At 41.1% G+C, this 26,084-nt stretch overlaps 3 protein-coding genes and 1 long non-coding RNA gene across 4 annotated transcripts; 1 reads left to right on the forward strand and 3 right to left on the reverse strand.

The window, feature by feature from the left end:
* The first annotated feature begins 1,014 nt into the window (after positions 1 to 1,014).
* Positions 1,015 to 12,413, forward strand: si:ch73-60h1.1 (calcium/calmodulin-dependent protein kinase type IV). Its single transcript, XM_054602155.1, has 12 exons — positions 1,015 to 1,147; positions 3,512 to 3,590; positions 4,288 to 4,350; positions 4,733 to 4,815; positions 5,209 to 5,281; positions 8,536 to 8,626; positions 8,910 to 8,968; positions 9,011 to 9,026; positions 9,634 to 9,709; positions 10,339 to 10,465; positions 11,157 to 11,309; positions 11,790 to 12,413. Exons 1-12 carry the CDS (start codon positions 1,041 to 1,043, stop codon positions 12,300 to 12,302), a joined length of 1,440 nt encoding a protein of 479 aa, XP_054458130.1. The 5' UTR covers positions 1,015 to 1,040; the 3' UTR covers positions 12,303 to 12,413.
* A 1,399-nt stretch (positions 12,414 to 13,812) lies between these two features.
* LOC129094129 (uncharacterized) lies at positions 13,813 to 15,689 on the reverse strand. Its single transcript, XR_008531360.1, has 3 exons — positions 15,487 to 15,689; positions 15,188 to 15,442; positions 13,813 to 14,953 (listed from the first exon to the last, which is right to left on the reverse strand). It is a non-coding gene; the product is annotated as an uncharacterized LOC129094129 (long non-coding RNA).
* A 497-nt stretch (positions 15,690 to 16,186) lies between these two features.
* On the reverse strand, positions 16,187 to 17,980 carry LOC129094062 (uncharacterized). The gene is made up of 5 exons (XM_054602076.1): positions 17,963 to 17,980; positions 17,584 to 17,756; positions 17,314 to 17,397; positions 17,062 to 17,210; positions 16,187 to 16,642 (listed from the first exon to the last, which is right to left on the reverse strand). Exons 1-5 carry the CDS (start codon positions 17,978 to 17,980, stop codon positions 16,332 to 16,334), a joined length of 735 nt encoding a protein of 244 aa, XP_054458051.1. The 3' UTR covers positions 16,187 to 16,331.
* Positions 17,981 to 19,471: 1,491 nt separating this feature from the next.
* sid1 (secreted immunoglobulin domain 1) lies at positions 19,472 to 21,560 on the reverse strand. Its single transcript, XM_054602160.1, has 2 exons — positions 21,489 to 21,560; positions 19,472 to 20,314 (listed from the first exon to the last, which is right to left on the reverse strand). Exons 1-2 carry the CDS (start codon positions 21,532 to 21,534, stop codon positions 19,842 to 19,844), a joined length of 519 nt encoding a protein of 172 aa, XP_054458135.1. The 5' UTR covers positions 21,535 to 21,560; the 3' UTR covers positions 19,472 to 19,841.
* Positions 21,561 to 26,084: the final 4,524 nt, after the last annotated feature.

The following is a 26,084-nucleotide window of genomic DNA, read 5'->3' on the forward strand; positions in this document are numbered from 1 at the left end:
TCAATAATTTACTAATAATTTTCGGGTATTTTACTTCTATATTTACGGATAATAAATGTACATTTGAGCATCAAAACAAATAAAAAGGTGTTTTAAATCACTGTAAACATTGACAACATGAATAAACAGAAACACCTTCTGTTTGTCACAAAGAATCAAAGAGGTTTGACGGACGGACGCGTTGCGGGTTTGATTCCGCAGCCTCAGAGCCGCAGATGTAGCTCTGTATGTAGGTTATGTCTGTCAGTGACTGACGGGCCGGCCGACCAATCACAGCGCGGCTGGGCTCCCTGCTGCGCTGTGATTGGTCGGTGGCAGAGGGGCGGGGCTGTGAGGTTACAGCAGCATCTCTCTCTGCGGACATCAAACCACCGAGCTGCACCGACCCGCTCTACCGCTCCACCGACCCGCTCTACCGCTCCCGACCCGCACCCGCTCTACCGCACCGACCCGCACCGACCCGCACCGACCCGCTCCACCGCCCCGGCCCGGGTCTGCCTCCGTCCCGCAGAGAAGCGGCCGGGCTCCGGTGTTGTTGTCGGAGGCTCGAAGGTAAAACCCGGAAACCGGATCGATGGACTGAAGAGACATCTGGAGGCTGCGACACACCTGGACCTGGACCTGGACCTGGTCTCTGGGACCTAGACCTGGACCTGGACCTGGACCTGGACCTGGACCTGGACCTGGACCTGGACCTGGACCTGGACCTGGACCTGGACCTGGACCTGGACCTGGACCTGGACCTGGACCTGACCTGGACCTGGACCTGGTCTCTGGGACCTGTCGGGGGTTTGAGGGTCTGGATCAGAGCCCGTCAGGACCATGAGCCCCCTCCGCTCCTCTAATCCGGGTCCACGAGCTGGATTTAGATCTGAGTCTGACCTGGTTTCCTCCTGGTCCTGCTGTCCTCCTGGTCCTGCTGTCCTCCTGACCCGGTCCTGACCCGGTCCTGCTGTCCTGACCCGGTCCTGCTGTCCTCCTGACCCGGTCCTGACCCGGTCCTGCTGTCCTCCTGGTCCTGACCCGGTCCTGCTGCTGCCATGCCGACGTCCCGGCCTGGTTCTGCTCCGGTGGAGTTCTGGGTGGACGGGTCGCGGCGGGACGGGTTGGTGGAGGAGGTCTACACGCTGAGCTCCGAGCTGGGCAGGTCTGCACCACCTCATGGGGGGGGGGCTGTAGGGTCTGTGGTGGACCAGACCTCAGGACACCTGCAGGTCAGACCAGTAAGGACAGCTTGATGGGGTCTGTTAGTGGGAGGAGTCAGAGCTGCATTCTCTCTCTGTCCACCAGGGGGCGACTCCTCTGGTTGTATAGAAGTCTATGAGAAAATGACTCTACTTCTCTCTTGATTTATTCCCTCAGTAAACATTGTAAACATGAGTTTATGGTCTCAATCTCTAGTTTCAAGTCTTCTTCAATACAGCATGATGTTCATTTAGTAAATGATGCTCCATTTAGAGTCAAACAGACCATAAAGCAGGGGATGCTTTAGGGCGGGGCTACACACTGATTGACAGGTCCACACCAGAGACGTATACGAGTCTCTACGTCACTCCTCCTCAGTCCATATATGGTCACTTCCTGTTCACTGGCTGATAAAAACAACAACAAATGATGTCTTTGTTGTAACGTCAACAGGTCACATGATCAGTGTGAAAATGACCCAACTATTATAACATTATAACATTATAATGTTATAATATTATAATATTATAACATTATAATATTATAACCACTGAGCAGACAGACGTCTTTAGCTTTAACATGCTAGCTGCTCTGTGCGCTGTTAGCTTGATGCTATCGTTACTATAAACAAGCATGATGATGTTCACTATCTTAGTTTAGCCCGTTAGCGTGTTAGCATAAGCTAATGTATTTGGTCATAAATCTGATGGTGATATGATCAATAAAGTTATTAATCCTGAACCATCTGTCCCACAGAACAAAGACAGAGAGAGAGAGAGACAGACAGAGAGAGAGAGAGAGACAGAGAGAGAGAGAGACAGACAGAGAGACAGACAGAGAGAGAGAGACAGACAGAGAGAGAGAGAGAGAGACAGACAGACAGAGAGAGAGAGAGACAGACAGACAGAGAGAGAGACAGAGAGAGACAGACAGACAGAGAGAGAGAGAGACAGAGAGAGAGAGAGAGACAGAGATACAGAGAGAGACAGACAGAGAGAGAGAGACAGACAGAAAGAGAGACAGAGAGAGAGAGAGAGACAGAAAGAGAGACAGACAGAGAGAGAGAGAGAGAGAGACAGACAGACAGACCTTTCATTGAGTCACGATGCTAATGTGGCTAAAAGTATAGCTGTCCACCATTTTATGCTAAGCTAACGTACCGTAAAGAGAAACCAGTCGGGTCCATTATAATCTCTGTTGACAGATATCTGCGTATGATTCTTCTAAAGATAATAATGTTCATTTATCGTTATGTTCCTTATTGAGGTCGTAGTTAGCCTCAATAACAAACAATGTACAGTCAACACGAACTGAACATTATTATCTTATTAGCTCTGGTATTAGGTTTTACAGGTGGGCCTAATAAATTGTCCAGTATGACATCATCACGACCGTCCAATCAGTGAGTCCCATTCAGTCAGTCAGTGAGAACTGAAGCTCAACAACAATCTTTATTTATTAGTTTTGGACCAAAAGAACTCCAGCAGTGAGCCTGACCCAACTGCTGTTGTGTGTTTGTTGTGTGTTTGTTGTGTGTTTGTTGTGTGTGTGATGATGTTGTTGTTGTTTGTTGTTTAATGAAACAACAATAACATTACCATTTCCGTGGAAACAGTGAAATGATGTCAGCAGTGAATTCAGAAACGTGTGAGCAGGCCGCCACCAGCTCTGTTACCAGGTGTCCTGTTGCCATGGAGACAGGCCAGGACTGTGTGTGTGTGTGTCTGTGTGTGTGTGTGTGTGTGTGTGTGTGTGTGTGTGTGTGTGTGTGTGTGTGTGTGTGTGTGTGTGTGTGTGTGTGTGTGTGTGTGTGTGTGTGTGTGTGTGTGGGTGCCCTACAGATGGATCTGTTTCCTCCATCTGTCCCAGCAGAATAACAGATCCCCCTACACACACACACACACACACACACACACACACACACACACACACACACACACACACACACACACACACACACACACATTTTAACAATTTATTTCTGTCCACATAGTGAAGAACGATGTTCTCACCGTCAGGGTTTGACGAGTTTGTGTCAACATGACTTTTCTAGAAGAAATATAAGGAAACACGATTCTCCTTTACTGCAGTAGAGTCGATGCGTTCAGGTTCAACCCTGTGGTGTTGGTCGTTGGGGCGTTCAGGTTCAACCCTGTGGTGTTGGTCGTTGGGGCGTTCAGGTTCAACCCCGTGGTGTTGGTCGTTGGGGCGTTCAGGTTCAACCCTGTGGTGTTGGTCGTTGGGGCGTTCAGGTTCAACTCCGTGGTGTTGGACGTCCTGGCGTTCAGGTTCAACAGTTGGTTCATTGCTTTGTCTTTTCTTTCAGAGGAGCGACGTCCGTCGTGTATCGCTGTGAGGAGAAGCAGACTCAGAAACCCTACGCTCTCAAAGTACTCAAGAAAACGGTCAGTGTTGGTCCAGGATGAAGGAACCAGAGGTCAGAGGTCACAATGAGGGTCTCAGCAGCCAACATCATGACCCTGCTGAGTCTATTAGCAAAGGGAGCAGATTGATCTGCTCTAACGCTGAAAGATCCACCTTCAAACAATCCCAACTCTGATTTATATGTTGACGTTGCTAGTTAGCAAGCTAATCACCAGTCCAACCTCAAGTCACCTGGGTTTAGACCTGAGGAGCTAACCTCAGCTAACGGGGCAGAGAGGCTAACTCTAAGATGACAAGACCTGGAAGCTAACTCTCAGCTAGCTTGACCTAGAAGCTAACTGGATTTATGGCTTTATCTCACACGTTGAGCGTTAGAAACTACAGCTCAAAAACAGAACTGTTGTGGATTTATTGATCAGGGTTTTAATTGGACGAAGCTGACATTTAAATAGAGAGGACTAGCATGTGTAGCTAACAAGACACATCATGTAAATACTTATAATAAATAAAGAAATACAGTTTTGATGGAGCTGGCTAGCAGTTTCTCCCTACATCTAGTATGTGTGCTAAGCTAGGCTAACCATGTTCTGGACCTCAATGCTAACTCTAAATACTGTGAATCCGTTTGTGCTATTGGACTTCAGATGAAACCATTGTTGTTCACTTCCTGTCGGGCTTTGAACACATCGTGTGATTACGATGTTTCTTCTGTCGCAGATCGACAAGAAAATAGTTCGCACAGAGATCGGCGTCCTGCTGCGTCTTTCCCACCCAAACATCGTAAGTATGTTTCTCAACGATGATGCTGATGTGACAGATGTTACTCATGATTTTAGGATTTTAATTTTTTATTAAGGTTCTCTTTCAGACCAGATTCATTGTCAGAACAGGTTCTCCATCAGACCAGGTTCTCCATCAGAACATGTTCTCCATCAGAACTGGTTCTCCATCAGAACATGTTCTCCATCAGAACTGGTTTTCCATCAGAACAGGTTCTCCATCAGAACTGGTTCTCCATCAGAACATGTTCTCCATCAGAACTGGTTCTCCATCAGAACTGGTTTTCCATCAGACCAGGTTCTCCATCAGACCAGGTTCCCCATTAAACCAGGTTCTCCATCAGAACTGATAGTTGTACCTTGTTCCTCTTGTTGTGTCTCAGATCCAGCTGAAGGAGATCTTTGAGACGGACACGGACATCGCTCTGGTTCTGGAGCTGGTGACGGGAGGAGAGCTGTTCGACAGGTACGTCAATAAACTCTATATATTATATTATATTATATTACATTATATTACATTACATTACATTAAATTATATTATATTATACTATATTATATTACATTATATTGTGTTATATTATATTATATTACATTAGATTACATTATATTATATTATACTATATTGTGCTATATTATATTATATATTATATATTATTACATTATATATTATTACATTATATATATTATATTATAAATTATAAATTACAAATGATAAATTATATATTATATATATAATATAACACAATATAATATAATATAATTATAATACATTTTATAATTAACATAATTTATAATGTAACTAATGCATTCATCTTGTTAAAATGATTACTTATTATTCGACCTGCTGTCTGTCTGCAGGATCGTGGAGCGAGGTTATTACAGCGAGAGAGACGCCGCTCACGTCATCAAACAGATCCTGGAGGCTGTGGCGGTAAGACTGCTGCATTCAGTGTCTGTTCTCACTGTCAGTAAAATCCAGCACTGTGTGAGTATCTGGTTATCGTCACAGTCAGAGTGGATCCTCCGGCTCTATCCGTCCCTCTGATCATTAGATTAATGTTCACTTCCTCCATCTCTGTTCAGTCTCTGCAGCTCCACACACTGAACCTCTACTTCAACCAGCTGCTAGTTACTGTAAGCTTCTAGCTTCGGTTAGCTTAGAGTTCACTTCTAACCGAGGCTAACAGCTTCCTCCTGCTTCTAGTCTTTGTGCTAAGCTAAGCTAAACATGAAACTGTTTGTAAACTGGATACACAGAGATGAAACTGATATCCATCTGAATAATGTGGCAGGGTTTTATTTATTGTTGTACTGTTCCTTTAAGGTTCACTACTGTCTGTATTGTTCTTTTAAGGTACACTATAGTCTGTACTGTTCCTTTAAGGTTCACTACAGTCTGTACTGTTCTTTTAAGGTACACTATAGTCTGTACTGTTCCTTTAAGGTACACTATAGTCTGTACTGTTCTTTTAAGGTTCACTACAGTCTGTACTGTTCTTTTAAGGTACACTATAGTCTGTACTGTTCCTTTAAGGTTCACTATAGTCTGTACTGTTCCTTTAAGGTTCACTACAGTCTGTACTGTTCTTTTAAGGTACACTATAGTCTGTACTGTTCCTTTAAGGTACACTATAGTCTGTACTGTTCTTTTAAGGTTCACTACAGTCTGTACTGTTCTTTTAAGGTACACTATAGTCTGTACTGTTCCTTTAAGGTACACTATAGTCTGTACTGTTCCTTTAAGGTTCACTACAGTCTGTACTGTTCTTTTAAGGTACACTATAGTCTGTACTGTTCCTTTAAGGTACACTATAGTCTGTACTGTTCCTTTAAGGTTCACTACAGTCTGTACTGTTCTTTTAAGGTACACTATAGTCTGTACTGTTCCTTTAAGGTTCACTACAGTCTGTACTGTTCTTTTAAGGTACACTATAGTCTGTACTGTTCCTTTAAGGTTCAGTATAGTCTGTACTGTTCCTTTAAGGTTCACTAAATGTTTTACTAATCTTTTAAGGATCACTAATTGGTGTATTGTAGTAGTTGTAGTTGTTGGTTGGCGTAGTTTGTTGCAGGTGGTGTAGTAGTTGGTTGTAGTTGATGGTTGTAGTTGTTGTTTTTAGTTGTTGGTTGTAGTTGTTGTAGTAGTTGGTTGTAGTTGTTGATTGTAGTTGTTGGTTGTAGTAGTTGTAATAGTTGGTTGTAGTTGTTGTAGTAGTTGGTTGCAGTAGTTGTAGTAGTTGGTTGTAGTAGTAGTTGTTTGCAGTAGTTGGTTGTAGTAGTTGTAGTAGTTGTAGTAGTTGGTTGTAGTAGTTTGTTGTAGTAGTTGTAGTTGTTGGTTGTAGTTGTTGGTTGTAGTTGTTGGTTGTAGTAGTTGGTTGTAGTAGTTGGTTGCAGTAGTTGTAGTTGTTGGTTGTAGTTGTTGGTTGTAGTAGTTGGTTGTAGTAGTTGTAGTTGTTGGTTGTAGTAGTTGGTTGCAGTAGTTGTAGTAGTTGGTTGTAGTAGTTGGTTATAGTAGTTGTAGTTGTTGGTTGTAGTAGTTGGTTGCAGTAGTTGTAGTTGGTTGCAGTAGTTGGTTGTAGTAGTTGTAGTAGTTGGTTGTAGTAGTTGGTTGCAGTAGTTGTAGTAGTTGGTTGTAGTAGTTGTAGTAGTTGGTTGCAGTAGTTGTAGTAGTTGGTTGTAGTAGTTGGTTGCAGTAGTTGTAGTAGTTGGTTGCAGTAGTTGTAGTAGTTGGTTGTAGTAGTTGGTTGTAGTAGTTGTAGTAGTTGGTTGCAGTAGTTGTAGTAGTTGGTTGTAGTAGTTGTAGTAGTTGTAGTTATTTGTAGTAGCGGTTGGTTGCAGGTGTTGGTTGTAGTAGTTGGTTGTTGTTGTAGTAGTTGTTGGTTGTAGTAGTTGTAGTTGTTGTAGTAGTTGTAGTTGTTGGTTGTGATAGTTGGTTGTTTATAGTTGTAGTTGTTGGTTGTATTAGTTGTAGTAGTTGTTGGTTGTAGTAGTTGGTTGCAGTAGTTGTAGTTGTTGGTTGTACTAGTTGGTTGCAGTAGTTGTTGTAGTTGTTGGTTGTAGTAGTTGGTTGTAGTAGTTGTAGTAGTTGGTTGCAGTAGTTGTAGTAGTTGGTTGTAGTAGTTGGTTGTAGTAGTTGTAGTAGTTGGTTGCAGTAGTTGTAGTAGTTGGTTGTAGTAGTTGTAGTTGTTTGTAGAAGATGTTGGTTGTATTAGTTGCAGTAGTTGTAGTAGTTTGTAGTAGTAGTTGGTTGTATTAGTTGTAGTAGTTGGTAGTAGTTGGTAGTAGTTTTGGTTGTAGTAGTTGTAGTAGTTGTTGGTTGTATTAGTTGCAGTAGTTGTAGTAGTTGGTAGTAGTTTTGGTTGTAGTAGTTGTAGTAGTTGTTGGTTGTATTAGTTGCAGTAGTTGTAGTAGTTTGTAGTAGTAGTTGGTTGCAGGTGTTGCTGGCAGCAGTGTTGTTGCTCTCAGCAGCAGCGTGCTGAAGCTGCAGGTCTCTTATGTAACATCATCTTCCATCCTGCTGCTGAACAGATTAAAACCAGAGAGGATTAATACACACACACACACACACACACATACATACATAAATATAAACACACAAATATAAACACACACACACATACACACAATCTGACCACAGCTGACCTACATCTACCACGCAGAGAAACATACGCCTCTGTGTGTGTGTGTGTGTGTGTGTGTGTGTGTGTGTGTGTGTGTGTGTGTGTGTGTGTGTGTGTGTAAGGATTACAGTACAGTTGTATTTGCTGTATCACATGTATGTGTGTGTTGTGTTAATCTGCAGCGCACAAACATCCTACAGCCACTGAACACACCAGCACATCTTTCTTCCAGCGGTTCTTCAGACTGGGGTTTAATGTCTCCAGGATTCATGTTGTCATGATGTGATGAGACGAATAAAGATCAGGCGCCGTGTGATGAATCTATCAACAATTAATGAAATGAATTAATGAAGAACATAAAGACGTGATGATTTATCTGTTTACATCAGCTGATCTGATGAGAGGAAGTGAGTGTTCAGGGAGCAGCAGGGCATGCTGGGAGCTGGAGGAGGAGGCCATCTGTCAGTCCGTCCTGCCAACCCCCCCATCATGTATAGAACTCTGTTGTCTTTAATGGATCAACAGAACCTGGATCAGTTCTCAAACGAGTCTCTGTGTGTTTCAGTATCTCCATGAGAACGGAGTCGTGCATCGAGACCTCAAACCGGAGAACCTCCTGTACGCCGACCTCTCATTGGACGCTCCGCTGAAGATCGGTAACGCCCACTTTCACCGTCTGACTCACTTTAGATCTGCTGATGACACAAGTGAAATAAAACTTTATTGATCCTTAGCCTGTGAACAGAGGTTATGAATATATTTCCCTTTAAACAGAAGAGTGGAGCCGAACATGTAGACGACGTTTACTACCAGAGGAATTTAAATCAAATACACAGATGGGATTAATTAAAATAATATTAATGATAATAATAATAAAAATAACTTTATTTATATAGCACCCTTCAAAACAAAGTTACAAAGTGCATTCTTCTCTTTCAGCCGACTTCGGTTTGTCCAAAATCATCGATGACCAGGTGACCATGAAGACCGTCTGTGGCAGGTGACTGTAAGAGTAGTATGTAAGTAGTAGTAGTAGTAGTACGCCGGGCTACTGTGGTGAGTAAGTAGTAGTAGTAGTAGTACAGGCTGTAAGAGTAGTACTTCATGGTGTAGTAGTAGTAGTAGTAGGTGGTGTAGTAGTAGTAGTAGTAGTAGTAGTAGTAGTAGTAGTAGTAGTAGGTAGTAGTAGTAGTAGTATAGTAGTAGTAGTAGTAGTAGTGGTATAGTAGTAGTAGTAGCAGTAGTAGTAGTAGATGGTAGTAGTAGTAGTAGTAGTAGTAGTAGTAGTAGTAGTAGTAGTAGTAGTAGTAGTAGTAGATGGTATAGTAGTAGTATTAGTAGTAGTAGCAGTAGTAGTAGTAGTAATAGAAGTAAATGGTATAGTAGTAGTAATAGTAGTATAGTAGTAGTAGTTAGTAGTAGTGGTAGTAGTATTAGTAGTATTAGTAGTAGTAGTAGTAGTAGTAGTAGTGATAGTAGTAGTAGTATATAGTAGTAGTAGTAGTAGATGGTATTAGTATGGTAGTATAGTAGTCAGTTGAAGATGTGTTTAATGACCTGGGTAGCTGTGATGTCCGTCAGCGGGGTGTGGTGCGTTCACTGCCCTGCTGCTCTGTGGGGATTCACAGTACTCTCTGTTAACTAACGGCTCCTCTGCCTGCAGCTCCAGAGATCCTGAGAGGAAACGCTTACGGCCCTGAGGTGGACATGTGGTCGGTGGGCGTCATCCTCTACATCCTGTGAGTCCATTCACACCTCCACACCACACACACACACACACACACACACACACTCACACATACACACACTCACACACACGCACACACACACACACACACACGCACACACACACACACACACACACTCACGCACTGACTCACTCCTGTCAGTATCTCACTTCTTACGGTCGTCCATCTGTCTCATGACGGTGATGACATCATGTGAAACACGTCTTCCTGTCTTTAAATGGGTTTCATGTTTCCTGTCTTCACCAGCAGAGACGATAATAACAACGTGTTATAACAACGTGTTATAATCACTTAGTTCAGTCGTGTTATAAATGTGACAGTTTAAAAAGTCATTAAGCTATAGAACTTAACTCATCTAAAGAGACCGAGTCTAGAAATGTTTGTTTAGTTTGAAGTGTCTGACCTTCTGAAGAGCAGCCTCCTTATATTATTGTAATAATCCTTATTACAGCCTTATTATATTATTGTAATAATCCTTATTACAGCCTTATTATTATATTATTGTAATAAGCCTTATTATAGCCTTATTATATTATTGTAATAATCCTTATTCTAGCCTTATTATTACTATATTATTATGACCTGTCGTACCTGTTCCATTTACCGGTCCGGTTCCCCAGACTCTGTGGGTTCGAGCCCTTCTTCGATCCGAGGGGGGACCAGTACATGTACAGCAGAATCCTCAACTGCGACTACGAGTTCGTGTCTCCGTGGTGGGACGACGTGTCCCTCAACGCCAAGGACCTGGTGAGTTCCTCCAGACATCCGGACATGAAGCACTTCATCTAAACACTTCATCAGTGAATCAACATTCATCAATATGTTGGTTTGTTTAACTGAGACCTCTGGGATTTATTTGCACTAAACTTGAATCTGTCTTATTAATCAAACCAAGAACTTTGTCTCAAGTCTCACATGACTTGACTTGTTTTTTTCATAAATAACTTGGACTTGGTCTGTTGGACTTTTACTTAACTTGGGTCGGTGCTGACTTAAGACTAGAACCTTTGTCAAATAGTTTGAGATTTGACCTGGACTTCTGCTTGAACTAGTCTGTGATGACTTCAGACGTCTCAAGACTTGACAGCTTGATTCTCGACTAGTATCGGTCTCAAATGACTTGGACCTGACTTGAAGTGCTTTAAGTAATTGAGACTTACCTTAATGACAAGTGTTTGTTTGGATCACTTGAGACTTGACTTGTTTGCTTAGGACTTGTCTTAAAGGTCTTTAAACTGAACATGAACCTGTCTTGGAGGACTTGAGAACTACCTTTGAATTCTCTGGACTTGTATGAAGGAACTTGAGACTTGACTTCAGCTCAAAAGTAAACTGTTAATCGACTCCATCAGACTTGTCTGAACTCGGTCTGATCTCGGTCTGATCTCGGTCTGAACCCGGTCTGAACCCGGTCCTGACCCTGTTTATCTGTCTGCAGGTCAGTAAGCTGATCGTCCTCGACCCTCACAAGCGCCTCAGTGTCCGGGAGGCCTTGCAGCACCCATGGGTTCTGGGCAAAGCCGCCCGCTTCTCCCACATGGACACGGCCCAGAGGAAGCTACAGGAGTTCAATGCTCGCCGCAAACTGAAGGTGAGGACGGCGTCTTACATTACATTTACATTACAGTCATTTAGCATGTCTTAGAGACAATGAACAAGAGTTCAGATCCAACTCTTTATGGATGTGGTTGGAGTTCTGCCTCCTGTTCAGGAGGCTGCAGCGGTCTGAGATCACAAACCAAGAGGTTAAGGTCTTATTTAGGCTGAGTCATAGATGAGTACATCAAACATCCTGTTACCACTGGACTGAGAGAGTTGTGCTGATTCCAGCTGTACAAGTACAACATCTGTGTATTTCATCAAAATCAGAACTTTCTAAATCACCGAGCTGTAGAGACGTGTTTGATTCTGACTGTAGAGATGTTTGACGACTTTGACCACAGTTTTAGTCTCAGCAGACGTTGACTCCTGAAGGAGACAAACAGTTTATTAAAGTATAAAAACCTCTTATCTTATCTTATCTTATCTTATCTTATAAAATGTGTGAATGCTAACGCGAATGTGTCGACAGGCTGCCATGAAGGCCGTCGTGGCCACCAGTCGGATGCACGAGGGTTCGCGGCGTCGCACCGACAGCTGTGAGATTCCAGGCTCGGGGACTTCCAGGCAGAGCAGCATGCAGCAGGACCCGCCTCCTGAGTCCACAAGCCCCACCCCTGCAGACAAAGAAGCCCCACCCCCAGATCAGCAGTCGCCGCACGAAGACGAATCAAAGCCTGCCGCCCAAAGTGCCCCCAGCCCCTCCCCTCCACGCAGCCCCAAACCACCCAGCTCTGATGTCACGCCCGTAGGCTCCGCCCCCACCAGACCGCCACTGCGGGCCGACGGGCTACGACAGGCATCCGTCATCCCCAAAACCATTCCGGTGAAGCCACGACTGCCACAGAAGAGCTGCTCTGTGGTAGAGCCCACCTCGAGGGTCGAGGTCCCGCCCACACTGACCACGCCTCCCAGCCCCAGCAGCCTCAGCAACGGCTTCATGCCGGGGGCGGAGCCTGCCAGCAAGACCGCCCACTGCCAGTGATTAGCTGAACAGAGACACGAAATAATATTCAGCCTTCCACCTTACAAAACGTCTAAAATCATTTAATGGGACCAAAATAACCGAAAGTATCTGTATCACCTAACATTTAACATCTAACTTCCATTTCTGTAGCTCTGCTGCTACGCTAACATGCTAACATGCTAACATGCTAACAGCTACGTACTCTCTGAGGGCTTGTTGGGTATCTTTTCTGTTTTTACTGTTGAGCTGTTTTCAGAATGGAGGTTTGTGAAGATTCAGGATATGAAGAACGTAAAGCTTTTGTTCCACATCAGGACCTATGAGTGGTTGCTGGTTGCTAGTTGCTGTTGCTGTGGTAAGAAGAGCAACCAAACACTCAAAGAAAATGCTCTTCTTAGGTCCTTATATGGACAGGAAGGAATCCTTAAACACCATTAAGACTCTGATGCATTAACATCAAACAGTAATTCTTTAAACATTCATAAAGTTCCTAATCTTATGATATGTATAATTTTTAATCTACCGTAACAAACTACAACAAAGAGAACCATCGTGCTAACTCTGGCTACTTCAGTCTAGCTAGCATCTCTAAGCTAGCATGCTAGGTTATATTTGTGTTAAACACAATCTGCCTCTGTCCTCCTGAGCTCCTCTGAAGCATTTAGCTCGAGCGCTAGCCGTCCAGCTAGCTTCAGTGGCAGTAAAACAGTGTGCTCAGAGGCGTTGATGAAGTTTGCTGCGTTACCTTGATAGGACTTTTGATAGTTTGATATTTTACCCTCATGAAACATCACAGTGCATTTTGAACCACATTTATTATCTGAGTCCTCTGAAAACAACGTCTCTCAGTCTCTCTTTAAATCAAACTAAAGAGTCTCTTTCTGTTCGGTGTCTCTTCTTACCACAGTAACCATGGTAACTCATTAATCATGTTCGCGACCAAAGCCAACGGCTGCATTGATCTGTATCTGGATACGTTATGTGGATGATGTCATCAGATCACCTTCACGTTTACACCTGGTGTTAAAGCAGTATTATGGTATGGATGGACATCTGTCTGAAGGCACTTTCACACCTGGTCTGGTCTGGACTTTCTGACTTTTTTAAAGTTTAATACGAACCGAACTTCCATGAGGGAAAAACCTCCCTGAACCAAACAGACTAGAAGGGACAGACTGGGTCGGGATCAATCTCATCTTTGGTCCAGCTCGTTTTCAGAGTGAAAACTGAAGAAAATGAGGAACTGGGCGGATGGATACACTGCTGTTTGTCAAGAAATAGATCCTCTAAGTTCTGATTTGGGACAACAGAGACTCCAGTTTCTTCTTCTTCTTCTTCTTCTTCTTCTTCTTCTTCTTCTTCTTCTTCTTCTTCTTCTTCTTCTTCTTCACCTTCTTCTTCTCCTTCTTCTTCTTCTTCTTCTCCTTGTTCTTCTCCTTCTTGTTCACCTTCTTCTCCTTCTTCTTCTTCTTCTTCTTCTTCTTCTTCATCTTCTTCTTCTTCTTCTCTTCTTGTACTAAGGGAGACTTTTCCTCGGACGCTCAGGACGGAGCCAATTGATTGTATTTCATTAAACTTTATTGAACACAGGGTGTGGAAGACAAGGACAGAGATAATTTCTTCTTCTCTCTTGGGTTTCTCTGCTGCTTCTTCTTCTTCTTCTGCATCCCTTTTAGTTTTCGGCTTCAGACGAACTCTGAGAAACACGAAGCTTCTGTTTCAGTTTGAAGAGACGATCTGCTTTGAGTTTTTTTTATCCTTTCTACTCTTTTCTGTTGACTTTGTTCTGCAGCTGTTTGAGTAGATAGATCCAGTGTGTAGTTCAGTGACGTGTTGTGTTCGTGAGCTTCTAGTAAAACAGTGTTGTTTACACTTTTATCAGCAGTGATGATGATGATGATGATCTCCTGTTTGCACTGTACATATTTAGTTTAAAGATTATGACTGACATCTTCACCACAGAGACACAGTCGGTGTTCAGACCCCCAAAAATACCAAATTAGTCCTTTGACCTGATCTGAAACCACACGCTCTACCTCTCTTTGTACAGGGGCTTCCAAATCTATTTATAAAGGACGCAGACGTCTCTGGATAGAAATCGTGTCAAACCCCTGCTGGCCCTGAAAAAACTCCCAAATCTACGGTGGCCTGGACAGACCAAACACTTCACAGTAGAGTTCAGAGGAGGAGGATGGTCACAAAGTTCTGGATCTTAATTCATGAAGAGAGGGAAACTAACCGACGAGAAACACTCAGAGTGACATATTTTATACTAGTACACCGTAGTAACACACATAAAACACACACATAATCAGGAGGTGCTGTTTTCTGCATTTTCTATTTTACCACCTTTTCATATTTTTAACAATCAGAAAACTACAAACGGCTCTGAAGTGGAGGTTTGTTCTATCAGCGTGATCAATAAGATTCTGAGATGATTGATCAATACAGGCGACGTCTGTATCTCTAAGAGCTTTGCTTTTTGTTTGTCTCAGCCACCGTAGGAAACCCTGGATTGTGAAGATGAACTCTCTTTAAAGAGGAACCAAACCTCCAGAATATCTGGAGAACCCAAATTCCTGAAACACCTGTTCTTAAGTTGATAGCCGGTGGTGGAAGAAGTACTCGGATACTTTAAGAGTAGAACTCCGTCCTCTGTAGGTGTTCACCTGTCCACAGTGTTCACCTGTCCACAGTGTTCACCTGTCCACACCTGTCCACAGTGTTCACCTGTCCACAGTGTTCACCTGTCCACAGTGAACACCTGTCCACAGTGTTCACCTGTCCACAGTGTTCACCTGTCCACGGTGAACACCTGTCCACACCTGTGAACACCTGTCCACAGTGTTCACCTGTCCACAGTGAACACCTGTCCACAGTGTTCACCTGTCCACAGTGAACACCTGTCCACAGTGTTCACCTGTCCACAGTGAACACCTGTCCACAGTGAACACCTGTCCACAGTGTTCACCTGTCCACAGTGAACACCTGTCCACAGTGTTCACCTGTCCACAGTGAACACCTGTCCACAGTGTTCACCTGTCCACAGTGTTCACCTGTCCACAGTGTTCACCTGTCCACAGTGAACACCTGTCCACAGTGTTCACCTGTCCACAGTGAACACCTGTCCACAGTGAACACCTGTCCACAGTGTTCACCTGTCCACAGTGAACACCTGTCCACAGTGTTCACACCTGTCCACCTGTCCACAGTGAACACCTGTCCACAGTGAACACCTGTCCACAGTGTTCACCTGTCCACAGGTGTTGATAACTTCTTGCCAAATGGAACTCCCTGGATAACTATCAGTCCTGGTAGAAAGCATGTACTCTGTATGTTTGATTTACATCTATACTCTTATTATGTAAAAACATGGATATTTTGCTTCTATTTATCTTGACTTGTGAGGGACAGTGGGGGGGGTCGAGGTGGGCGGGGCTAAACTGTAAACGGTGTTTGTTTTGTGTTTGCTGAGTGAACTCGTACCTCTTTTATTTTGAAGGATGACATATAAACTGACAGCTGTTACCTGTGTATCTCTGCATGTATTATTTACTGCCTGTTGATCATATCAGGTTAGAGACAGTCTGTAACAGCAGCTGATCTGAGTTCAGTCTGACTGAGCAGGATTTCACATGTACAGTAAAGAATAGTTGAATCAGTTGTGGCTTCTGTCCTTCTTCTTCTGAGGACACAGATGCACAAAGAAATGATTCGCCAAACATCACATTTCCGTTTTTTTAAATGTATTTATTCATTTAAATGCTCAGCTTTACTTTCTGTACATTTTATTTCCCATCATGATGGTTTAAATGCTGCTTACACTGCCAGAAAAAAAAAAAAAAAAATATATATATATATATATATATATATATATATTACATATTAAGTCACCTCCAGCTATGAAGATGAAAGATGAAAAACAGACTAAAGAATAAAGTTCATACATGACACATGGTGCAGTTGTTTAAAGTGTCCATTCATCAGCTGCTCCATCTGTTCACAGCAGCGTGTTTGTGTCTGGGACTCGAACCTGTGACCTCTGAGTCACAGTGGGTCCTGTGAGCAGAGTTTCTGTTTGTAAACTTGTCCCTCCTGGATCGTCCCACACCAGTATGTGGATCTGGACCTCCAGTCTGCTGCGGGCACCTCCCACACTGAGGTGACGCTGTAGGCTCCACCCCCCTCTGACATCGTCCATGACACGTCCGATGATGTCACTGCCGTGTCATCGACCCACCACATGACGTCCTGCAGAGGTGAGTTTAAACCAGTGAGGACGCAGACCAGCAGGTGAGGAGATTCTGGATCTAGAGAGAACGGGACGGACGATAGAATCTGAACCGACGGACCAGAACCTGCAGACAGACGTGGACAAAATAATTGTACAATATTTAGTTATAGAACACTTTAAAAACATTGATATTGAGAATATTGAGAACTTGATTTTCGAAAGTCAATCAAGCGGCCACAAAGAGACACAAAACAACAACTAAGAGACACAAAAGAACTACAAAGAGACACAAAAGAACTACAAAAAGACACAAAATAACTACAAAAAGACACAAGAACTACAAAGAGACACAAAAGAACTACAAAAAGACACAAAATAACTACAAAAGACACACAAGAACTACAAAGACATGCAAAACAACCACGAAGAGACACAAAACAACTCAAAGTGACTCTAAACTCATTTCTAGCTTTCTCTTAAAGATTGTAATTTGTTCAACTTGTTTTAATCGTCTCAGTTTATCTTGTATGTTTGGGAGTCTACCTGCTGTCTTGTCACGTTGGTGATGAAGATCATCTTCATCACAATCGGCTGCTTCTTCATCAGCGTAGACCAGCAGCAGAGTCCCTCCACTGAACACTGTGGAGAAGGAGACAGACTGTCTGCTGGGAGGAGAGCAAACACACCAACACCTAGAGGAGGAAACACCCTGTGAGGACAAACCAACACTTATATATATTTATATGTATGTAATTATTCTTTATTAACGGAGCCTCTTCTTCTTCAGTGTCTCACCGCAGGAGGAGGATGAAGGTCAGAGCTGTGTCCATCAGGAGGTCTTCTGTCTCCAGCAGCCCACACCGCTGACGAGGAGTTACTCTGAAACAACAGTGATAAAAGTCCTCACATCTCACTTTACTTTAAATAAATGTGGTTTTCATTATTTATGAAAACAACAATTAGCTTTATGTTCATTCAGTGTATTTAATGTCTTTAGATCTTGGTTTAAGGTCCTCCTAATGATGTTTTTTAACATTAAATAAAGTATTTTTAAAGTTTTTCTACCTTTGAATGCTGGCCCTCGTAGCTGCGTCTGCAGTCGGTGTGAAGTCTGCAGCTCTGTGTGTTAAGGAACCTTTGAGTCTGGAAACAGAGCGATGGAAGCCGTTGGAGCAGAACAGCGACCGTCTCCAGAGGAGAGACTGCTCTGGGATCAGATCGACCGTTGGTTCACTCAGCTGCTCAAAGACAGAACAACAGGACTTTAGTTTGTCCCACCGGAGTCTCAGAACGGATCCTTAGAACCAACCGTCAGAACGTCTGGCACAAACAGTAGAACAGCTACACTAACGATTAAGACAACTTCATCAGGACTATTCTAACATTCTGCTTATTGTTTATGAACATGAAGATATTCTAACTGTTGACATTGTTTTAATCCTACCTGCCTCTGTTTTTTCATTTCTCTCTAGGGATTTGATCCAATGTGTTCATGAGCCTCCTTTCACAAACAAACAAACACAACCATATATATGTATATATATATGTATATATATATATATATATTAGAGGACTTTTACCAGTCAAAAGTTTGGACACACCTTCTCATTTAACTACTTTGAAGAATCTAAAATATAAATCATATTCTGGTTTGTTGAGCATTTGTTTGTTTACCACATAATTCCATATGTGTTCCTTCATAGTTTGGATGTCTTCAATATTCATCTACAATGTAGAATTATTTATTTTTTTAAATAAAGAAAAACCATTGAATGAGAGGATGTGTCCAAACTTTTGACGGGTACTGTATACATATATATATATATATTATATATATATATATATATATATATATATATATATATATATATATATATATTGTCCTTGAAAGAAATTTACTGCAGTTATTTAGAGGACTTTTTGAGAGATATACTCGGTACTATCATAGAGACAAACCTTTTCCATGTGCTGTTTGTATTAATGATTAAAATCAAAAAATATAAATATAATGTATACAAAGTCAAGCATGGCATGTATAAGTGAGGTTCTGAACAATCTAAATATGTCAAATTAACTGAGAATGGTAAAAGTACAAGCCCAGTTTATTTCATATTGATGGTGTTTATCTCAACGTCACAGAGCTATTCTGCATATTATTATTGATAACACTTCTGTACGTTTGCCTAAGTAGGAATCTGGAATGCAATAGACCTACTTCTGCGTGTAATGGAGTACTTTTACACTGTTTTGTTAGTACTTTTATTTAAGTAAAGGATCTGAATACTTCTTCTAATTAACAGGAACAAAGAGATCCTATAAAACTCAGCTGACCGTTAGGTTGAAGTGTTAATAGTTAGCTGGCTTGTTCCTGCGTGTCTTAAGGTTTTCTTTAAGCACTGAGATTCATCTTTTAAATAAATATCTGTATTAACAAAGTTAATGTCTGTCTGTCTGTCTGTCTGTCTGTCTGTCTGTCTGTCTGTCTGTCTGTCTGTCTGTCTGTCTGTCTGTCTGTCTGTCTGTGTGTCTGTCTGTCTGTCTGTCTGTCTGTGTGTGTCTGTCTGTCTGTCTGTCTGTCTGTCTGTCTGTCTGTCTGTCTGTCTGTCTGTCTGTCTGTCTGTCTGTCTGTCTGTCTGTCTGTCTGTCTGTCTGTCTGTCTGTGTGTCTGTGTGTCTGTGTGTCTTGATGAAAGTACTAACTAGGCAGAATACTATGATATAATTATCATCAATACATTAATATATGTTTCATATTGCAGCTGGTTTAAAATACAATAAAACATTTATTGATTGATCTTATTTAGAATTATTAATCTGAATCTGTAACTGGAAATAACAAACTTTATCACCTTGATTGTTTTATTCATGAAAGAAATATTAAAAACTTGAGCTGATTCGTCAATTTTCAAGAAAAGGGATCAGAAGAAAAAAAACAACTGTTTTTATGATCGATTTATTGATTCTGTTATTTTTCAACCAAAAGAAACTGAAACTAAACAAGACTAAAATATAAATAAAACAAATCAACAGCAGATGAATTGATACTAATAAATGATTTACCAATCATCCATAAACCCACCACACCCTCTCTCTTTATACCTGAGGTTCATATCTGTTATTGCTGAAACTAAAATAACACAAATAACACAAATAAAAACACAAAAAATAGACTAATAGAAATACCAATAATAGAAAAATGAACAAATAGAATATAACGGATGGAACCGGTGTTATTGATCTAATTAAGGTACATTTATTCTGCTGCATGACGTCATCCAGGTGTTTCCAGCAGACTCAGGTAGAAGAATGACTACAACAGACGGATCAGATGAACCCAGCAGCAGAGTCCAGGTCCTGGTCCCGTTTCTTCTTCTGCTCTCCTCCCTGACTCAGGCCGCAGTAATAAACTGCTGAGTCGTTGCGTCTGGAGTCGTGCAGCAGCAGCGAGCCGTTGGCTGCAGACGACACCTTCTCCGGACCGACGCCGGAGCCGAACTTCACCTCCGAGGTGTTTGTGGACCGGAAGGACAGCAGCAGCTCCGGACGCCCTCCTGCTGCCGCCCGGTACCAGCTGAGGGTGGAGAAGGAGGAGGAGGAGGAGGAGGAGGAGGAGGAGGAGGAGGAGGAGGAGGTGGAGGAGGAGGAGGAGGAGGAGGAGGAGGAGGAGGAGAAGAAGGAGGAGGAGGAGGAGGAGGAGGAGGCGTCCAGCAGCGGGCACTGCAGGACGGCGACCTCCCCGACCCTCACCTGCAGGGTGGAGGCTGTCAGAGCGGCGGCCTGCTGCTCCCACCGGAAACCTCAAACACACGTTCATTTATTAATAAATCACACTTCATTACAATAAATACACTACGTGAACTCTCTATTCACTTCATCCAGACAATCAATAACACCAACAAGAGTTATGAGCAGTTTGAACCTGAAAACAAAGATGTTAATGTGAGAGAAATAAAGCTTAAAGACACTGTGGTGAATATAAACTATGAGAAACTAAACTCACAATAAAAGTAATAAAAGAACTGTTCAGATAAAAAGTTTCATTTTCCTTCAATCTTTTAACAGATGAATAATGTTTCTGAATATTTGTTCCTTCATGAAGCTTTCAACATGTTAAGTCTCTTCTAATCCTCAGACAGGAAGCTTTCATTTGAAGGAATCTTCAACATTAAATCCCTTAAATGTTCCTAAAATGACAAACAGTGTTCTGCCTGACGACAGCTGCTCATCTAATCACCAGATTAAGAATCAGGGAGCAGAAGGTTCTATTTAAATATGAATCTAGACATTAATAATATAAATACATAAATGTGATCATAGTTAAGACATAAATGTGATCATAGTTAAGACATATAAATAAATAATATATTAGTAATATATATATATATATATATATATATAATAAATAAATAAATGTGATCATAGTTAAGACATAAATAATATAAATAAATAATATATTAGTAATATATATATATATATATAAATAAATAAATTTGATCATAGTTAAGACATAAATAATATAAATAAATAATATATTAGTAATATATATATATATAAATAAATAAATGTGATCATAGTTAAGACATAAATAATATGAATAAATAATATATTAGTAATATATATATATATATATATATATATATATATATATATAATAAATAAATGTGATCATAGTTAAGACATAAATAATATAAATAAATAATATATTAGTAATATATATATATATATATATATATATATATATAAATAAATAAATGAGAGATCATAGTTAGGACATGAATAATATAAATTAATATATTACAAATCTAAATAATTATAACTGAACAGAGTTTAGATGTTAACAATGTAAATAAATACATGTGAAAAGAGTTGAAACATTATAAATATAAATAAATAATATTTTAATTATATAAATAATTATGAGTGAACAGAGTTTAGACATTATTAATAAATAAAATAAAATAAAAGACTCACTGCTGAGAGAGAGGAGGATCAGACCGACCAGCACAGAGTCCATCATCAACGGACTGGTGCTGTGGTTGGTGCTGGTGTGTTGGCTGTGTGTTTGGTGCTGTTGGTGCTGTTGTTGGTGTGTTGGTGCTGTTGCTGTTGGTGCTGTTGGTGCTGTTGTTGCTGTTGCTGTTGTTGCTGTTGTGCTGGTGTTGCTGGTGCTGTTGCTGTTGGTGCTGTTGGTGCTGGTGCTGTTGTTGCTGCTGTTGGTGCTGTTGCTGGTGCTGTTGTTGTTGGTGCTGCTGTTGCTGGTGCTGTTGCTGTTGTTGCTGGTGCTGTTGCTGTTGTGCTGTTGCTGTTGTGCTGTTGTTGCTGGTGCTGTTGTTGTTGGTGCTGTTGCTGGTGTTGTTGCTGTTGCTGGTGCTGTTGCTGTTGGTGCTGTTGTTGTTGCTGGTGCTGTTGGTGCTGTTGTTGGTGCTGTTGTTGTTGCTGTTGGTGCTGTTGTTGGTGCTGTTGTTGCTGGTGGTGCTGTTGCTGTTGTTGCTGTTGTGCTGTTGTGTGTTGGTGCTGTTGCTGGTGCTGTTGTTGCTGGTGCTGTTGCTGTTGCTGTTGTTGTTGTTGTTGCTGTTGTTGTTGGTGCTGTTGTTGTTGTTGCTGTTGTTGTTGGTGCTGTTTGTTGGTGCTGTTGCTGCTGTTGGTGCTGTTGCTGTTGGTGCTGTTGTTGCTGGTGCTGTTGTTGCTGTTGTTGCTGTTGCTGGTGTTGGTTGCTGTTGTTGCTGGTGCTGTTGTTGTGCTGTTGCTGTTGTGTTGTTGTTGCTGTTGCTTGCTGTTGTTGTTGGTGCTGTTGTTGTTGTTGTTGGTGCTGTTGTTGTTGGTGCTGTTGTTGTTGTTGCTGTTGCTGTTGTTGCTGTTGTTGTTGGTGCTGTTGCTGGTGCTGTTGTTGTTGGTGTTGCTGGTGTTGTTGCTGTTGTTGCTGTTGCTGTTGTCCTCAGTGTGACAGTGGTGAGACACAGACAGGAGCTGATCACAGCTCAGTCTCACTCTGTCTCTAGAGTAACTTATTGGTCTTTATATAACAACATCTACTTCCTGTTGTCGTCCCTCGTGTGTAGTGATGTGAGTGTGTAGTGATGTGAGTGTGTAGTGAGTGTGTAGTGATGTGAGTGTGTAGTGAGTGTGTAGTGAGTGTGTAGTGGTGTGAGTGTGTAGTGAGTGTGTAGTGTGTAGTGTGGTGTAGTGGTGTGAGTGTGTAGTGAGTGTGTAGTGATGTGAGTGTGTAGTGAGTGTGTAGTGAGTGATGTGAGTGTGTAGTGAGTGTGTAGTGATGTGAGTGTGTAGTGATGTGAGTGTGTAGTGAGTGTGTAGTGAGTGTGTAGTGATGTGAGTGTGTAGTGAGTGTGTAGTGGTGTGAGTGTGTAGTGAGTGTGTAGTGAGTGTGTAGTGAGTGTGTAGTGATGTGTAGTGAGTGTGTAGTGAGTGTGTAGTGAGTGTGTAGTGGTGTGAGTGTGTGTTGTGACGGTTGCAGGGAGAACTGAACACCTGCAGGAAGTTAAAATAACAACGGATCATTTTCATAGATGGAAATATTTCAGTAAAAACAATCAACTAGTGGTTTATAATCAACAGCAGATTTGATAATAAATTAACTGTTGAGCTTCTAGAACTTTTGCTGTATTTTTCTTTGTTACATGATTTGTGAATTAAATATGTTTGGATTGTTAAATTAACAAAACAAGACATTTCAAAGTGTCTCCATTCTGTATGTAGTATGTAGAGCTCCAGTATTTCATTATGGGTTATTGTTTTATGGATTAGAGGTGAATTGTTTTATTCAACCAACAGTCAAAACTCAAAGTTTGTATTCAGTTTATTAATGAAAAGCAGAAGTTTTTCACATTCAAGAAGCTGAAAACCAGAAAATGTTTGTTTGGCATTTTTGATTGAAAACTGTTATCTAATAAAGGATTATCTTATTGTATCTTATCTTATCAAAATAATTGATCATTTATTTTCATCAAGTTCTTTTTATGTCCTGTACACAACAAACATATATTTTATATGTATAAGATGTGGAACAAAATCATAAATTACTGCAGCAGCTAAAATATATGAATAATATATAAAATATTAAGTTAAATGCAACACTGTGGCGAGTTTATAGTACAATGTATTATGTTTATATTTATACAAATATAACTATATAGTTATATAAATATAACTATATAGTTATATAAATATAACTATATAGTTATATAAATATAACTATATAGTTATATTTATAACATATAGTTATCTTTATGACACTCTCTCTGTCTCTCTGTCTGTCTCTCTCTTTGTCTGTCTCTCTGTCTGTCTCTCTGTCTGTCTCTCTGTCTGTCTCTCTCTCTCTATGTCTGTCTCTCTGTCTGTCTCTCTCTCTCTATGTCTGTCTCTCTGTCTCTCTCTCTCTATGTCTGTCTCTCTGTCTGTCTCTCTCTCTGTCTCTCTCTCTCTCTCTCTCTGTCTCTCTCTCTGCCTGTCTGTCTCTCTGTCTCTCTGTCTCTCTGTCTGTCTGTCTCTCTACCTGTCTCTCTCTCTCTATGTCTGTCTCTCTGTCTCTCTGTCTGTCTCTCTCTCTGTCTCTCTCTCTCTCCTGTCTCTGTCTCTCTGTCTGTCTCTCTCTCTCTCTGTCTGTCTGTCTGTCTGTCTCTCTGTCTCTCTCTCTCTCTGTCTGTCTGTCTCTCTGCCTGTCTGTCTCTCTGTCCCCCTGTGTGTACTGGTGTTTGGCCAGCAGGGGTCAGAGTGACTCTGAACTCGTCTCAGCTCTGATGTGTGATATGAAGTCATGATGCGTTCAGGTGTAATGACACGTTTCAGCCTCACTGAGGCGCTGCAGAGACGTCATCCATAAATAACTGTGTTTGTGGACATAAATCATCAGACACTCCTCTGCAGCTCTGACATGTTGAGTGACTCTTGGAAACAGAATCTGATGATTTATGTGACTCCGCCCATAAATAATCAGAACCATTAAAAACATTAATGTCACGCTGACTCTGGTATTGTGTAACTTCATATCTGTTTATGAGTCACATGACAGAGACACAGGATAACAACTGCACGCTGGTGTTAGCACGTTAGCTCCTGAAGCTAACGATTATTTATATTGATATTATCATCGTTATTATCATCATCATAATGACTATCATTATTATTATCATCATTATTATTGTTATCATTATTATCATTATTATTGTTATTTTCATCATTATTATCATTATTATCATTGTTATTAACATCATTATAATGACTATTATTATTATTATCATCATTATTATTATTATCATTATTATTATCATTATTATTGTTATTTTCATCATTATTATCATTATTATCATTGTTATTATCATCATTATAATGACTATCATTATTATCATTATCATTATTATCATTATCATTATTATCATTATTATTGTTATTATCATCATTATAATGACTAATATCATTATTATCATTATCATTATTATTGTTATTATCATCATTATAATGACTATTATCATTGTCACAGTAAACTGTCAGTCTGTTGGGTGTGGCCTTGGGGGGGGGGGGGTCACCCTCAGCTGGCTGGTGTTCCAGATGTTTATAGACATGTTGTGTGAGAAGAGGAGTGAAGGTCTCTACTTCTGTCTCTACTTCTGTCTCTACTTCTGTCTCTACTTCTGTCTCTCTGTCTTCTCTTCTGTCTCTACTTCTGTCTCTACTTCTGTCTCTACGTCTGTCTCTACTTCTGTCTCTACTTCTGTCTCTACTTCTGTCTCTACTTCTGTCTCTCTGTCTTCTCTTCTGTCTCTACTTCTGTCTCTACTTCTGTCTCTACTTCTGTCTTTACTTCTGTCTCTACTTTTGTCTCTACTTCTGTCTCTACTTCTGTCTTTACTTCTGTCTTTACTTCTGTCTCTACTTCTGTCTCTACTTCTGTCTTTACTTCTGTCTCCACTTCTGTCTATACTTCTGTCTCTACTTCTGTCTCTACTTTTGTCTCTATTTCTGTCTTTACTTCTGTCTCTACTTCTGTCTCTACTTCTGTCTCTACTTCTGTCTCTACTTCTGTCTTTACTTCTGTCTCTACTTCTGTCTCTACTTGTCTTTACTTCTGTCTCTACTTCTGTCTTTACTTCTGTCTCTACTTCTGTCTCTACTTGTCTTTACTTCTGTCTCTACTTCTGTCTCTACTTCTGTCTCTACTTCTGTCTCTCTGTCTTCTCTTCTGTCTCTACTTCTGTCTCTACTTCTGTCTCTACTTCTGTCTTTACTTCTGTCTCTACTTCTGTCTCTACTTCTGTCTCTACTTCTGTCTCTACTTCTGTCTGTCTTTACTTCTGTCTCTACTTCTGTCTTTACTTCTGTCTTTACTTCTGTCTCTACTTCTGTCTTTACTTCTGTCTCTACTTCTGTCTTTACTTCTGTCTCTACTTCTGTCTCTACTTCTGTCTCTACTTCTGTCTCTACTTGTCTTTACTTCTGTCTTTACTTCTGTCTCTACTTCTGTCTCTACTTCTGTCTCTACTTCTGTCTTTACTTCTGTCTCTACTTCTGTCTTTACTTCTGTTTCTACTTCTGTCTTTACTTCTGTCTCTACTT

Source organism: Anoplopoma fimbria, chromosome 8, assembly GCF_027596085.1.
Source record: "Anoplopoma fimbria isolate UVic2021 breed Golden Eagle Sablefish chromosome 8, Afim_UVic_2022, whole genome shotgun sequence".
NCBI lineage: Eukaryota > Metazoa > Chordata > Actinopteri > Perciformes > Anoplopomatidae > Anoplopoma > Anoplopoma fimbria.